Below are 15,850 nucleotides of genomic sequence, written 5' to 3'. Positions count from 1 at the left end.
TTGGCTCTACCTTTTGCCAGCTGTGTGCCCTTGGCACTATATTAACCTCTCGGTGCCCCAGGGATTGTTGTAGGAATTAAATGAGAGGGTTAGCACAGCGCCCCGGGAAGCAAGCTCCCCCCAAAATTATAGGTATAGCACTTTGTAACTTTTCCCTCCACTAAGCATGCATTGTCGACTTCTCCTCATTTCATTAAATACCCTTCCTCAGCATTATTTTTTTTAATGTTTATTTATTTATTTTGAGAGAGAGAGAGAGAGAGAGAGACTGCACTAGCAGGGGAGGAGCAGAGGGGCAGAGAGAGACCATCCCAAGCAGGTGCCACGCCCCCAGTGCGGAGCCCGATGCGGGGCTCGATCCCACGAACCGTGCCATCATGACCTGAGCTGAAATCAAGAGTCAGATGCTTAACTGACTGAGCCACCCAGGCGGCCCCTCCCCATTAGTTTTAGTATCTACATAATATTGCGTCTAATGACCGCACCCAAATTTCTCCCCATTGCTTAAGATTCGGGATGTTCACATTTTCCTTCATCGTAAAAAGAGCTGTCACAGCCACATTTTTGCATATCCGTCCCTGTTGTAAGATACGGTTCTAGGATTTTAATTTCTGGATCAGAATTCTAAGGTAATTGCCGCACGAAACCCAGGCTTACCACTGAAATCCCCTGGATAGATATTCGCTGGCCTTTAACAACCAAGAGCAGACGTACTTGAACCGCCTTGAACCTCACAAAGGGATTTGACCTTTGCCTGTGAACTTCTCTGGCTTGAGCCGAGGTTTCACACTTGATATGTGGTTCAGGGACTCTGAGATGAAGAAAACGTCTGTGCCCAAGTTCATTTTTAGTGCAAGTGCCTGCAGCTCAGAGACGCCATACCTCGATGCACCCTGGGACTTGTTCACTCGGCTTGCCTTCCAGGATGGCTTGTGCACACCTCGCTCTTCTTGCGGGAGAGTGATGCCCCTCGCCCCCCACCCCCCGGCTCGGTGTGGCCTCCTCTACCTGAATCACCCATTGCCTTGGCTTATCACAGACCTTTCTGTCCACCTTCTTCCAAGAGGACAACCTCTGACATGAAGCCCAGGCTGCCGTCCTTGGCATTGTCCTGCCTGGACTGAGGGGCCCAGAAGATCTGTCCATTCCCTCCTGTTCTAGCCATTGCTGGGTGGCAAGATCCATCACCCTCCCCACCTTCCGGGGGCCTCTCTCCCCCCGGGAGCAGAAAAACATCCCCGAGGAGGGAGAGCCTTAGAAAAGTTTCAGAGTTTTTCATCTCCAGCCCAAATCATTTTCGGACCCTTTCCTGCTTCAGTGGCTCCCGGATCCTTTCTCTGCTGGCTCGCGACGTGTCAGAAAAGCCCACTTCCTCGCCTTCCTTTGGCATCAGTGGAATCTGGCTTTCCTAAGCAACAAGCATCCGGGGACAAAGAACCCCTTGTACTTTGCATCGTTCCAATGGCACAACACCATCGCTCTGTGCTTTCACGCTCCCCCAGGTGAAGGCGCTGGAGATGATACATTTGTAACTTTTAAAGAGGTAATTTAGGGAACAGCCCTGTGCCAGCTTGAGTGTGTGTGTGTGTGTGTGTGTGTGTGTGTGTGTGTGATGTGTGTTCAGGCTGCTTCTACCTGTTCCTGCGGTTCGTAGAGAACGTCTTCTGGGGGCTTGGATTTGCCACAAATTCCAAACATGTCTGTTTACAGAGATCCGCTCAGGGAAGTCAAAGAGGGTCCTTCCATTTCTTTTTTCCTCCGTCCCTCCTTCCCTCCTTGCCTTCCTTCCTTCCCCTCTGCCTCCCCCCCTCCCCCCGCCACCGCTGTGCTGGAGCTTTTAACACTAAGCTGCTCAAAAGAGTCAGTTGAGTCTTGATGAGGCAGTAACCTCACTTTGGAGGACCTTTTCCGACCAGATGTGTCCAGCCCTGGCCAAGAACGCCCACACAGGCTGCTGGCTGCACCGAAACAGGAAAGGCTTCATCTGTCATGTAAACACTCCCCAGATATCGACCCAGTCAGTGCCTGGCGAGACAGACACTCTGACGACAGCTTCATCAACAGGACCAGTGCCCGATTAAGACTCACCTCTGGTTTTCACTTGTGGGGGAGGGGCGTCCACATAATGGAAAAATCACAGGTCTGGAAAGCGGAGGAACTCTGTACTCGCCCGTGGCCAGGGGACACGCTGCAAATGCCCCGAGCCCTGACCGCTCCGCGAGGAAGGCGGTCCTGGTCCCTCCCTGTTGAACGAGACGCTATATGCAACGGCAGGGCAGCGGCTCTAAATGCAGGAAAAGGAAGGACGGGCTGTGTTCCACCTCTAGGGGCTGCCGAGATCCCACTCCCCGTGGACAATACCGATGGTCTTAGGAAACCAAACTGTCACACCTGCAAGATCCACCCGGCACAGGGCTGGATGGGTGTGCGACCCGGAGGCCTGGTTGGCACAACAAGGCAGGACCTTCAAAGGGGAGCTCACAGGACTAGCGGAAACAGTGGAGGCTTTGGGATATTTTCTCGCCTTTTTAAAAATAAGTTTTTAATGTTTATTTATTTTTGAGAGAGAGAGAGAGAGAGAGAGAGAGAGAGAGAGAGAGAAGCAGGCTCCAGGCTCCGAGCTGTCAGCACGGAGCCCGACACGGGGCTCGATCTCACAAACCGCGAGATCATGACCTGAGCTCAAGTCAGACACTCAGCTGACTCAGCCACCCAGGTGCCCCCTTTCTTGCCTTTTTAACGGGAAAAAGAAAGGTGGCTGTAACGATAGGTATACCGTATCAGGATCCATGCCTGGTTCGTACATGGCCTTTGTCATGTTCTCATGGGGTGTCTGGAGAAAGCCACTCAGTGTCTTGCCGGGCCTCAGTTTCCCCTCCTATGAAAAAAGGGTGATGGGGCACCTATTTCATAAGGTTGTTGTAAAGATTAATAATCACATGGAATGTTCAGAACGGTGCCCGGCAGTTCAAGGGACCCCAGGGGATAGTCTCCATGTCTCTGAGGACACACAGCTCAAAACAGAGAGGCTGGGGTTTCTTTTGGCTGAGGGGGGACACCAGAGTGAGGAAAGAGGGGGCCCAGGAGGAGGCAGAGAGCCTGGCCCAGGTGGGTAGACACAGGGGTGCGAGGGCCTGATGGATGGGCTGCTGGAACACAGCAGGGACCAGCTCTGGGGGCTGGAAGCTTCAAGGAGCTCATCAAAGAGGGCTCAGCCAAAGCCCGCTGGTTTTCAGGGCTTGGTTGCAGGAGATGGGGGGGCGGGGATCGAAGGACACACGGGGCCAAGACAGCAGGTCCTGGGACAAGGAGCTCTTGGAAGGATGGAGGGCTGATCAGATTGGCACTATCCAGCCAGAAGCAAACTCCCTGCTTCCCACCTGCACCCTGCCCCACCCCACCCTTTCTTCCTCTGAATTCGTAGCCCTTGGGCAGAAAGGCTCTCAGACGTCTTCAGGCTTTCCGGCCTGAGGGCCAGCCGCAACCTTCAAGCAGGATCTTGGGGACATCAAGGCAGGGGGTTGTCTGGGGAAGCTGAAAACGTTGCTCGCTGGGCCCTCCCTCACGCCCTAAGTCAGGGGAAGATTGAGGGAGCTCCTCTCTCTTTCTCTTCTCTCTGTCTCTCTCTCTCACGCACACCAAATATACACCTACGCCCCTCTATTACCTGGCAAGGCTCTGAAGCATAACCTGTCTGGCGCTACAGCCCTCACTGGGCATTACTTCCATTTTGGGCACCGTGACCGAAGGCAGCGAGGCAGAAACAAGTGACCGTCCGATGCCTTCTGACCGTCTGTTACCCACACCCGAGCCCCAGCCCGGACCACTGAGTCAGCTACTCTCGCACACAGGCCCAGGCCAGGCTGCGTGCAAAGCTGTCCGTAATTTTAATGAGCAGTCAGAGGTAAGGAGACCCGAGGCCAGGCCGGGTTACACTGTTTCACTGCGCCTGGAAAGATCCTGGCTGATAGCAGAACGGGCAGTGGGCCTCTGGGACCCCCCTCCCGACTGTGGAGCCCGACAAAACATAAGGTGTTTGCGGCCAAGAGAGACTTCCCCAGACTCTACAGGGCACTACGGATTGGCATCCCTGTCCTAAGAGGTGGGGAAACTGCCAGAATTCCAGGAGACTCCTTCAATAAAACTAAGTGCCCTTGTCTTGGGACTTCCACCCAGGAGACTGGAGGACGCATATAATGCAAAGAGCCTGAAGAAACTGGTGGCCTCCTTGGTCCAACGCTCCATAACTTTGCAACTGTCCTCCCAGCCTATCGTTCCTATCTATTGATGGTTCGAATGCCTTCAATCGAGTCTTGTTGACTTGGACCTAATGATCTCACGGAGGTCAACATCATCCGCAGGATGCCTGCGCTCTTTCAAATGATGATACTGATTTACAAAAGGAAAAAAGAAACTTATCTGCAATTAACACATAGGACACCTCACACTGGCGCGTTTCCTCCTCAGAGGAAAAGAGCAGGGCCTCTGGGGATCACTGTAGACCAAGCTGGGCGCTGTCTCTTTAAGCAGAAGAGGCTGAGAAGCTCTCAGGCCACCATGACATATCCCAGCATTGGACCAGCCCCTGAATAAACTGGAAAGACGCCTGGCCTGGCTTCAGTTACACGGAGCACCCCCGGGGGAAACATCTCGGGGAGCCTGGTTGGAAGCAGTGGGGCTTACAACCTGCCAGCTGCTGGTCTCTCAGCTGCCCTGTGGGGAGGGACCCGCCTTGGCATCCCTCGTGTTTGGAGCGGAGAAATCCTCGTGGAGGAAGGGGTTACACCATTCGGCCCGGTGAGTTTTCTTGGCACACTGTCCCTCTGCAGAGTGGAAGCTTGTGCTTCTCTGAGAACTGCCCAGTCCCCCACCCCCTGCAAATCACAAATGGGAAGGGCTGCAGGGAGACAGGGCTTTTGTGTTGCAGATGACCGACAGTCAGAGGGTTTTCAACTCCTCCTTTAGAAGCTGGGTATATACTCTGGCTGGGGAGGGGAGAGGCTCTATCTGAGAGCGTCTGGAAACCCCAGCACGTCCAGATTTGAAGGGAGAAAGGGGACCCGATGCTTTTTTTTCCTGATGGGACGGAGTTCTGCACACACAGCTGGCTGGCAGGGGACCTTGGGTTTGGAAGCAGGTTAGGGAGAAGCATCCACCGGTAGTCAAGCCCTGGCCTGGCCCTGGGTGTGGCCAAGCCTGGTGGACACTGCCGGGGGTGGTGTTTCGTCTTCCACCCTGGGAGCCGTGCAGGCAGGAGACAGGCAAGAGGCAGTAAGGGAGGAGCAAAAAAGGGTTCAAGCTCATGGGTTCCAAAGCTCACAGCGTGGTGTCACCCGCTTAGGGACTAAAATCTTGGGAAGAGGAAGAGGCAGGCTGTCGCTTACGACGTGTATTCTTTTCTAGATGCGTACGCCGGTAAAAAGGTCACTTGGGAAAAGAAAAAAAGAAAAGGAAGAGAAAGAAAATCCTGAGTTAAATACGCTAATTATCTGGAAAGTGCTTAGAACAGTACTGGGTACATAGTGTCCACATCAGGGCTGGTGGAATAAGTAAAATAAAAGTCTGAATGGCATAAAGAGAGGCCATAGTTCCTGGGGCATACCTGACCTATAAAATGACCCAGGAGGAGAGAACACACTGTCATTCCTGTGGTTGGTTATGCTATTGGCATAAGCTATTTTAGCTCACGGGGTGGGCTGGCGGGGGGGGGGGGGGGGTGGGGTGGGATGGGGTGGGGGCTCAGCCTTGCTTGATGTGAGGGCAAAATGTGATATAACGGTAACCATGGTGACAGTTTACTGGGTCCTGGTCCCTATTACGTTCAGGACACTATGCAAACTGCCTCGCACACCTTGTCCCCCCCTACTCGCCACCTCTAACGTAGGCATTGTCAGTCCTGCTTGTAGATGCAAAAATGGAAGCTTGTGGAACTTCAGGCATTTGCCCCAATTCACGACTCTGAGTAGTCAGCTTTGTCTGAGCCCAGAGCCAGCGTGCCTAAGCGTTGCCCTGCACCGCCTCTCCCAGACCATGTGTGCACCTGTCATATAATGTGCATTGAGCCAAACTTTCATATGTCGTCTTTTTAATTGGCTAATATAAGAGTTTTTAAAAGACCGTGGTTTGAAGAGTATTTCAGATAATGTATTTTGACTTAAAGACAAGAATATGCAATCAGCTACCATAAGCAGGTACTTTTTAAAAATTTATTTTTGTTTATTTTTTGAGAGAGAGACAGCGAGCATGAGCGGGGGAGGCGCAGACAGAGAGAGAGAATCCGACGTAGGCTCTGCGCTGTCAGCCCCAGGAGAGGCAAACTCGGAACCCAGAGATCATGACCTCAACCCAAGTCAAGAGTCGGATGCTTAACCCTTCTGAGTCACCCAGGCGCCCCTAAACAGCTGGTTTCAAATAGTAAAATAGTATGGAGTTGTCTGAATCAGTTGGAATGATGAGGTTTTATGACAGGACACTAGCAGTCCGGGTGTGTGTGAATTGCGGCATTAGTAAGTAAAGACATTTAAAATCCACATTAAGGCTCTGGGCTTGCGCACCCACTCCCCCATCGAGAGTCGTATTGGGGCCCACCTGCGCCACGCCCAGGAGGGCTAGCCTCTCCGTCCCTGTGACGCCGGGCGAACCTCTTTCAGGCGACTATGAATCAGCGGATTTCCCTGGCTGATCTTCCCCCACCTCGATGGCCAACTCCCCACCCAATGGCCTGGGGACGCCAGCGGAGGCTGGGAGCCGGGCCAGGCGAACTTCGCCTGAAGCATACCCGGCTGTGGTCCGGGCTAGCAGGAGCCAGACCCCCTTCCCCCGGGCGCGCTGTGCTGTAGTCGGCGGAACTCTCCCTCCTCTTGCTAATTGTCACCCAAGCGGGGCCCGCAAAGTGGGTCCCTTGAGTCCTAGGGAGCCGGCACGCGGCCTGGGCGCAGACACGGACAGCGCGGGAGGGCGCGGTGCAGGTGTGGCCAGCACAAATGCCAGGGCAGGCCAGGCGCGCCAGGACCCGAGAGGTGAGGGCCGTCTTCCTGCGTTTAAGTGCCGGCTCCCCCCTCCCCGGAGGAGAGGAATCCGGCCTCGGTCCCCGCGTGGGCGCAGTGCACGTGCGTGCGCCCCGGCGGGGGCGACCTCGGGAGGGCTTTTCCCACGTGGCCGAGGGGGCGGAAGGGCCAGTTTATTGGCCGACACTTGGTCTCCAGGAGCTCGGGGAGCCAGAGGAAGCGGAGGTGAGAAAGCTCAGCCGCCGGCTAGTAGCGAGTAAAAGTCCCAGCGGTTTTGCAGTGATCGACTTTCTCCCGAGGCGGATTGAAGGCCGAGTAACTGTCTCCCGCCCTCCCTCCCTCCTGCCCTCTCTCCTCCCCCGAGTCCCGCCCCCCTGCACACGCTGACCCAGGGACACACCCTACTGCAGCGACGCAGACAGGGCGTTGTTCCCGTTAAAGGGGAACGCCGGGAGCCTCCCTCTGGCCCCTCGCTTCGCGCGCGCAGCCCCGCAGCGCAGCTGTCTTCGGGGACGCCAGCCGCCGAGCCAGCCGCGCCGAGTTTGTGCCCGAGGCCACTTGGAGGAACGGGGACAACTATCCCTTTGGGCTGTAAGTGCTTTGGTAGGGACAAGTGGAGGAGATGGAGGAGAAACGTGGGCATCTTCCGTCGATGGTGCCAGAAAGCGCGGAGCAGGCGCGGGCACTGGGCTGGCCAGGCCCGCGAGCTGTCTTTCCGAGCTCGGACAGGCGGACCACCGTCTGGCTCGTCTGGTTCTTGCGGGGCTTGTAGGGACACCGTGTGGCCTTGCCTTACGGTCCCTAAATCGTAAGGGGCGCGGGTGGCGGTGTGGGGATATGCGGCAAGGGCTGAGCACTTTGGGTCTCGCTGGAGACGCGCCTACTTGGGGACTCATTGACAAAGCAGTCCCTGCGGTGGACCCCGGAGATGGGGCTGCTGGCCCCCCGTGGTCCCCCCATTTCTAGCCATATACCCGATTATCCTTCTCTTGTCCCTCCCGGCTCTAGGAGCCGTTGGATTTAATTTAAACCGTCTGGGAGACAATCCGAAAGCCGTGCTCATTTCTTCCCGTACATTCCAGGGGTTCCTTGGACTGTGTTGCTTAGGGAGAGCAGCGGAGGGGCCTGGTATTGGGGACTTTTAAAACGGAGCTATTGAAACGTGGTCTCCCCTGGCTCAAGACCCTGTGCTGAGACGGTGCCCCCTAATGCAGCTGGGCTTCCACAGCCATAGTACCCTCTAACGGGTCACCCCAGTCTCCATTTCCCCCCAAGAGCTGTAAAACGAGGGGCTAGGACCACATAGCTGCGTGAGGGAAGCTGTCCTGCCGGCTCTGGCGGGTTGCGGTTCTCCTGGGACTCAGCCCTCCACCCTCCGCCTCTCCTTCCCACCCGACATCTGCCACCAACCGCCCCCCCCCGCCACCCCCCTCCGTGCAGGCTCCTGGGCGCGCGTCCCGGCGCGCCGAGGCCGAACCGGGTCGTGTCTCGGCTCCGCGTGCCGGGGGCGCAACCGGGACCGGGGAGAACCGGCGAGAGGCCAGCCCGGGAGTGCAGGGCCCGGCCCGCAGGGGCTGCGGCGGGAGGGGATTGGGCGGGGGCGTGGGGGGGGGGGGGTGTGAAGCGCGCGGTGGGCGGGAAGCGCAGGGGTCCCGCCACCCTCTGGGCCTTTCTTTCCTGCCCACACTCCCCCGGCTCTGCGCTTCCTCTCCGGAGCCGCCGGTGTGGACGCCAGGCTGAGCCGGGGCCAGGACGGCTCCCCGGCGCTGGCAGAACCCGGTGGAAACTTGGGAGACTAACGGAACGCGGAGCGCACCGGGCCTGGGAAACCAGCTCCCCGCCGCGCGCTCTCCCTCGCAGCGTGCCGCTGGCGTCCCCGGGCCTCCGGCAGAAATCGGGGCGCCCACGCGCGGACCCCCAACCGCCACCCCGTAGGGAAAGGGGGCTCTCTCCTCCTCCTGCCTCCTTCCCCACGTGGGGCTGTGCTCCGGAGGCAACCCCGAGTGGGTGGAGGTGTGCCGTGGCCTCCGCTGGTCATTCTGGGAAGAGCTCTCCTCCCGGGGTGACTTAGACGTGCGTACCCCCTCGTCTCGTCCCCGAAGCAAGAGGTGTCGTGTGGCCGGCGGGCCCCCCGCGGGCTGCCGGGCGGGGATGCTGCGGCCGGCTGCTGCCCTCTCTCGGCCGGCCGCCGGGAGGCGTGCGGGCGCCGCGACCCGGGCCGGGCGCGCAGCCAGGCCCCTGCATTCCGCCGGCGCGGGGACCCTCCCTCCGCGCGCTCCTCCTCCCTCCCTCCCTCCCTCCCTCCCTCGCCCGGGCCAGTTGGTTGGGCCTCACGTCCAGCTTCGGCTCTCTTTCCCGGCAGGCAGGAACTCCGCTGAGCACAACCAGCCGCCAGAATGCTCCTCTTGTTGCTGGGCATCATCGTCCTCCACGTCGCAGTGCTCGTGCTGCTCTTCGTCTCCACGATCGTCAGCGTGAGTGCCCGGCGGGCAGCGGGGAGGTGGGCGCGGGCGGGGCACCCGGACCCCCTCCCCCCCCCCCCCCCCCCCCCCCCACCGCCCTTGGGCTCCGGCCTCCCGGGCGGCGATTCTTCCAGGTCCGCGCCGCGTCCTGATTTGCAAACGACGTGAAACTCTCAGGCGGCCCCCGGGGCGTTTTTGCAGTTTCTGGCAGGCTGCCCCCTTTCAGTTGTTTGGAGAAAACCCGAGCAGATTCAGGGGTAGGAGGGAGGCGATCGCCAGACTAGGTGAGCGGCGCAGGCCTCCATTTAAGCCAAATAATTTCAGTGCAGAGACCTCAGGGTTTCCCGACCTTCATTTGATAAAATTGCAGGGTTTTTTTTTTTTTTTGCGCCGTAGGTTCCTTGAGGAAGGAAGTGGAGTATTTATGAAGGTTTGTTTTTCTCCACATGTCATGGAACACCCTTTAGGGCTGGAAATGGGAAGGTTAAAATAGGCTCTTCCGGAAAAGAGTTCACAGCCCCCGGTCTGCTTTGTGATGTGGGCATAGCACCTTCCACTCTAAAGCCTCCTCTGTATGAACACAGAGCGTGAGTGGGGAAGGGGCAGAGAGAGAGAGAGAGAGAGGGAGACGCAGAATCCCAAGCAGGCCCCAGGCTCTGAGCTGTCAGCACAGACCCCGACTCGGGGCTGGAAGTCAGGAACCTTGAGATCACCACCTGAGCCAAAGTCAGACGCTTAACCGGCTGAGCCACCCAGGCACCCCTACTGTGGTTTTAACTTCTTAACGTAAGGCGCGTATCCCAGACGTGATATTCTTGTCCGTTTCCAAGGTTGAGAAACATGTCAGAGTGAGAGATTGTGATGTTGGGGATCTGTGGATTGTTTCATCGTTTGTAAGCATTTTTACAACCTCTTAATCTTGTGGGATTGATAGGAATTAGGAGCCAGGAGACAGGCTCAGAGAGGCAGTAGCTTGGGGGAGCGACACCCAGGAGATCCGGGGTGAGGAGAGCCGGCTTGAATGCAGGTGTCCTGGCTTGAGTTCATGGCTCCTTCTGCTATAGGACATACTTCTGCACGTACTAGCTTGTGTGTGTGTGTGTGTGTGTGTGTGTGTGAACTTTTCTGTTCACAAAGTGCTTTTCATTTGTGAAACGCTGGCCCTCTGCCCAACACCATGTCTGAGCCAGACCCCCACCTCTCTCCTTTCCCCAGCGTGACTGTGGCCTCTGGCTGGGCCACCCTGGGCAGGGCAGGGGCAGGCCAGGTAGACAGGCGGATGACGCCGCTCTTGCCTTCCCTTCCCCTTTCTCTCCCCTTCCCTTCGCCCCTCACCACCCTGTCTGATCGAAGATGTCTGGTTCTTTCTAGCAATGGATCGTGGGCAATGGACATGCAACCGACCTCTGGCAGAATTGTAGCACCTCTTCTTCTGGAAACGTCCACCACTGCTACTCATCATCAGCAAATGGTGAGACTGGGTCTTTGCTCCATATTTCTCAGTCCAGACCTGGAAACCCTTGTTCTTGGAAGACGCAGCTCAAAAGTTGTTGCTGGGGTGGGGCAGAATGCAATTGGGGACCGGGAATCCGAGACAGGAGAAGGGCAGAAGTTTCCCTGGCTGACCTAAGACCCCGGCTCTCACTGCACATGATCTCTCCCCGGAAAGATGCCCTAGAAAGCACAGTGCTTCTTGTCAGCAAAGAAACGTGGGCACAGATAAGCCATAAATGTGGCACCATGGCAAGACCTTAGGCAGTTGGGTCTCCTGACCCAACTGGTATCCTTGCTTTGGTGGCTATCTCTATCCAGAAAGGTCCTGCCACTTCCTGTTTCAGTGACGGTCCCAGGGGGTAGCTGGGCCAGCTTTTGGTCCCCCGTTGGCAAGACCGCTTTTCGAGGTCGTGGGCCTCAGTGGTGATGTCATTTGGCATTCCAACCTTTGGGTGTTTCCTTGCGGCAAGATGGAGACTCGAAGCTATTTGCAAAATGCTAAACGCAAGCCTAGGAGTGCCCTTCGTGCGGAGAACTGTGTTTCTCCTTTGTCCTCGGCATCATTGCTTGTGAGATATTTGAAGCGGGGCTTACTTGGATTCCAGTTAAGGGATAATTGGCAGTGAGAGACCCGCTAGACACTTCCTGTACTCAGAGGAGTGCTCAGACGCAGGGGCCCCCCACGTCTTTGGATATGGAGAGGCAGCGGTAAATGGGGTGCCTTCTCTGGGGTGGCTGGGTGCTGTTGAGTGTCACTGTGGACCCTGAAAGGGACCCTAGTGCTTGGTGTTGAGGACATCGTGGGCTGGGCTTGGCATGGGCCCGTGGTCCGAAGGATACGTCCCCAGCCTGGAGAGGGAAGTCGCTGTAGGATTTGACAAAGCTTTCCTGACATCCCGGGTTTTAAAAGACCGAGCAAGGACAGCCTCCGTTGTTGCTGAAGCTACTCATGATCTAGTATTTCCGTTGGAGATGTTACAACTGCTGACAGAGACCAGTTTGGGTCCAGCTCCATAAAGCAGGCAGGGAAGGGGCCCTCCGCTCTGGCTTTTGCACGGTGCACAAGCTTTGTGTCCCTGCGGGCTCCGCACCGGGTAACCCCCAAGCTGTCACTGAAGCATTGCAAACCCACATCTCGAACCTCTGTATGAAGAGAAACTTCTAGAACACTTACGGGGCAGTGTCTGTGGGGGAAGGATCGGCGAGGAGTAGAAAATCCTGCTTTACGTTTAAGCTTTCCCGGGGGTGGGGGGTGGGGCGAAAACAGAGAGGCTTCTGTCCTCATGGACGTGAGCAGCCCGGAATCTTTTCTCGGAGTGCATGAAGGATATTGGATGAAAAACATCCTAGACGGGGCGCAGCGCGTTTGCATGGTGAGTTGACAGCCGAGTAACTGAAATGAAATACTCGTGCATGCCTGAGAATGCGGTGATAGCCCTGTTTGCCCCCAAAGCCACAGCATCCGGTGCCCCCCCCACCAGGATCTGGCTCAAGTGCTCTGAAGACTCCAGATGGGTGGCGCCCCCGCTCACTACTGACACCTGGTGGTCACCAGTGGTGATGCTGCCCCGGAGAGTGGTTTTTCCCCAGGCCTCCCCAGGCGTCAAATGCCACTCGGGGTTGGCGTGAAATCCTGGACTCTGAGGTCCGGACGGGGGCAGAGGCTCAGCTGTCTAGACTGCGCTCCGGCCGTGCCTGGGAAGGAGGGCAGCCTTCACCTCGGGGCCGGTTACTGACCCCTGGTGCTGCACTTGACCTGGATGGGAATGGCTGTCATCTCCGGCCAGCAGCCCATCTCGTGTTATTTTCAGCAGGCCCCTTCTCATCTCTCAATTGGCTCCTGATGTGCCAAGCTCGCGTCTTGGGTCCGTTGACGACAGCTTTGGGGTCTTTCGCGTGGGTTCCAAGTCCACGTGGTCGCTTTCCGAGGGCCACCCGGGAGCCTGCCTTCTCCCCTGAGCCTGCCTTCTCAGATGTTTTGAGGGATCTGGGCTTCTTCGAAGTTAGACGTTTCCATGGAAGCTTCCCCAGTAGTTGTTATCTCCGCTGACGGCTCCCCGGCCTGTCAGCCTGTGTTAGGACTTCAGCTCTGACCAGGGGCGGGGGATCCTCTGGGCCTCCTGTGCTTGGCCGATCGAGTCTAACAGTTTCCGAGGCAAACCACAGACGCAAAAATCTGCAGTTACAAACGTTAGACCGCCTTGACGAATGAACTGAGATGTGCGTTTGTGCTCAGGCTGTTCCAAACATCCTCTGGGATGAGGTCCTCCAAAGTGATTTGTTACCGAGAGCGACGAATCGCTAAGTATGTTACAGGAGCGTTAGGTGAAAACGTGTCGGTTGACCTGACTGGCTGGCTTTTACCGAAGGGACTTGTGTTGGTCCGTGCGGGGCCCGGGGCGTGACATCTGCCCCGCGTTTTCTGTGTGAACGGTGCCCCCTGCCGCGTGAACCTCATGGAGGTCAACCAGCTGGGTTGTATAGACTGAGGGAGAAGTCTTAGATCTTTCCCTCAAGCTACCTCTTGCTATGAGAAGTGGTTTTAGCTGTCTTACCTGCCTTCTCATTTTCTGAATTCGTTTCCATACCTTCTGGGTCCATCCTTAACTTGGCTGCAGGTGGGGGGCGAGAAGAACCTTAGGGGGGGGCCTGTTCATCATGACCTTGTATTGACGGCCTCCCCGGGCCCAGGGAATACGAGCACTTAGGAAATGGTGGACCTTGCCCTTGAGGGGCCTGAGCCTCTCTGAGGAGCCAGCAGATAAGTGTGGGGGGGTGAATCACTGGGAAGGCAGCGTAGGCCAGATGCCCAAGGAGTGGGGGCAGGCAGACAGCGCCAGAGTTCAAGGGAGGAAGTCTCGTGTGGGAGGTGGAATCTGATCCATCCTCCAGAGGATGGGCAGGATTTAAATAAATACAGGCAAGGAGGAGGATATCCCTACCAAGGCAATGACGTGACCCACAGCAAGGGGACAGCAGTGCAGGGGACGTGTTGGATCTGTCGGCTAGTATTCGGATGAGGATTAAAATTGACTGCAATGTAACAGCACCTCTTCAAGTGGCCGTGGCTTCCATAAGACAGTTTCCTTTCTCTCGGGAGGTCGGCGGCCTGAGAAGAGAGCGCTACGGCGCTTTCGTGAAGTTGTCAGAGACCCAGGCACTTTCTAGCTCTTTCCTTTGCTCTCTCTTGAATGTGGTCCTCATCCTCATGGTCGCAAGGGCTGCTGATGCTCCAGCCATCTCATCCAGGCTTCAAGCGATAGGGCGGAGAAAGGAGGAGGAGAATGTGCGCCCTTCCCTTTTCGTGAAATGTCTCCAGAGAGACCTCACTCACACTGCTGTGTGTGTTCTTTTACAGGAACTTAGTCACACAGCCACACCTAGTTACCAAGGAGGCTGAGGATGTAGTCACTTGGCCTCGTGGGAAGCATGGCTTCTCGATTCCTAGAACTTTAACAGCAAGCACTCCCCGTAAGCCTGGCTTGAAACACTTCTCTCCGGGGCTTTGACCTTTCCCCCCTCTGTACCCCGTCATACTCTTTACCATAGCTCCGCTGGGTCCTAGGCAGTTTCTGGGCAGAGCCCCGTTATTTTAGGATTATTCAAATATTTCCTCCTTCCTGTATCCTGGGCTCTAAGAGCCGCACCGGCCGTTCTCACAGAGATCCATATTGGAAAGCGTGCGACCTTTGGACTTTCCTCTTGTTCTCCCCACCTCCAGTCCCTAAGTCTCCTCGTTTCATCGTGTCTCTCGGATCTGTGTTTCCTTCCAGCCTGGCCTCCTCTCCTGACCTTCCAGATCTGCATATGCAGCCTCCTTCTAGACGGTTCCACTGGGATGTCTCAGGGGCATCCCGAACCAGTCAGTCTCCATTCTCCTCCACCAAATCTACCTCTTTGACAATTCCTAGTATTTTAGAGAATGCTGCTAACGTCTGCAGCCCGTGCGGATGTGTTTCCTTCTGGTTCCTCAGCCTGCCCCCCCCCCCGCCCCCCCGGGCGCTGGCTGTTTCCTTGTGGGTCGCCACGCCTGCAGGACTTATCAGAGCCACTGAGGCTGCCCCCTAACCCGTCACCTTGCTTATTTCTTTATAACTCAGTTTTCACACCCAATCCAGGGTGATATTTTAAAAAAATACAAAGCCGGCCCTGTCACTCTCGATCTCAAGCCTTTCAGAGGGCCCCTCCTTGGCCTTAAACTTCAGATGGAAATCTTTACTAAATCCCATAGGAATCGACCTGAATGGACCCATTCCCTTGAAACCTCATCTCCTGGAATTTTCTGCCTTCTCTTAGTTCCTTGATCATGAACTTCCCACCTCCGGGGCCCGCCCCCTCTCTGCCTTTCTCCCTTCCCCTGTTTTTTCGTGTGCGGCTACTTCCTGGCTGCCTGCCATATACCAGATACTGTTGTAGACAGTAAGGATGTAAGAATGAACAAAAGCTTGCATTTTACTGGGCAAAACAGCCAATAAGCATGAATAAATTTGGGGGCAGGGATGGGAACTACAACGAGAACGAAAACAGGGTCATGTGTAATGAGGGAAGGGAGGCGTCGTGCGGGCGTGACCCCTTGGGGGTGACCGGGAGTCAGCCACAGGAGCATCTGGGGCCGATTCGAGGCAGAGGGGACCATCTCATGTAGGAAAGGGGCCTGGCAGCATTGAGGGACAGAGGGCAGGCCTATCTGGTCCTTCTAGAGCCTAATAAACAGTTTGGCGCCTATAAATGCATTTCTAAATTTCTTTTTTGATGTTTATTATTTATTTTTTTTTTTGAGAGAGAGAGAGAGACAGGCAGGGCATGAGCAGGGGAGGGGCAGAGGGAGAGAGAGGGAGACACAGAATCCGAAACAGGCTCCAGGCTCCGAGCTGTCAGCACAGAGCC

At 56.3% G+C, this 15,850-nt stretch overlaps 1 protein-coding gene across 2 annotated transcripts in view; it reads left to right on the top strand.

Moving 5' to 3' along the window:
• Positions 1 to 4,619: 4,619 nt before the first annotated feature.
• The window catches only part of PMP22 (peripheral myelin protein 22), a 32,555-nt gene continuing 21,324 nt past the window's right edge, over positions 4,620 to 15,850 (top strand). Inside the window, exons 1-3 of one of the 2 annotated variants that reach the window (XM_078437726.2) lie at positions 4,620 to 4,797; positions 9,370 to 9,481; positions 10,841 to 10,940. In XM_078437726.2, coding sequence (XP_078293852.1) covers positions 9,404 to 9,481; positions 10,841 to 10,940 — 178 coding nt within the window. In that variant the 5' untranslated portion in view covers positions 4,620 to 4,797; positions 9,370 to 9,403. Of the gene's footprint in view, positions 4,798 to 7,448; positions 7,599 to 9,369; positions 9,482 to 10,840; positions 10,941 to 15,850 lie in introns of those variants that run through there. The other variant, XM_078437725.2, reaches the window with a different exon arrangement.

The sequence above is a fragment of the Panthera onca genome, chromosome E1 (genome assembly GCF_046562875.1).
Source record: "Panthera onca isolate mPanOnc1 chromosome E1, mPanOnc1 haplotype 2, whole genome shotgun sequence".
NCBI lineage: Eukaryota > Metazoa > Chordata > Mammalia > Carnivora > Felidae > Panthera > Panthera onca.
This window is presented reverse-complemented; position numbering and strand designations above follow the sequence as displayed.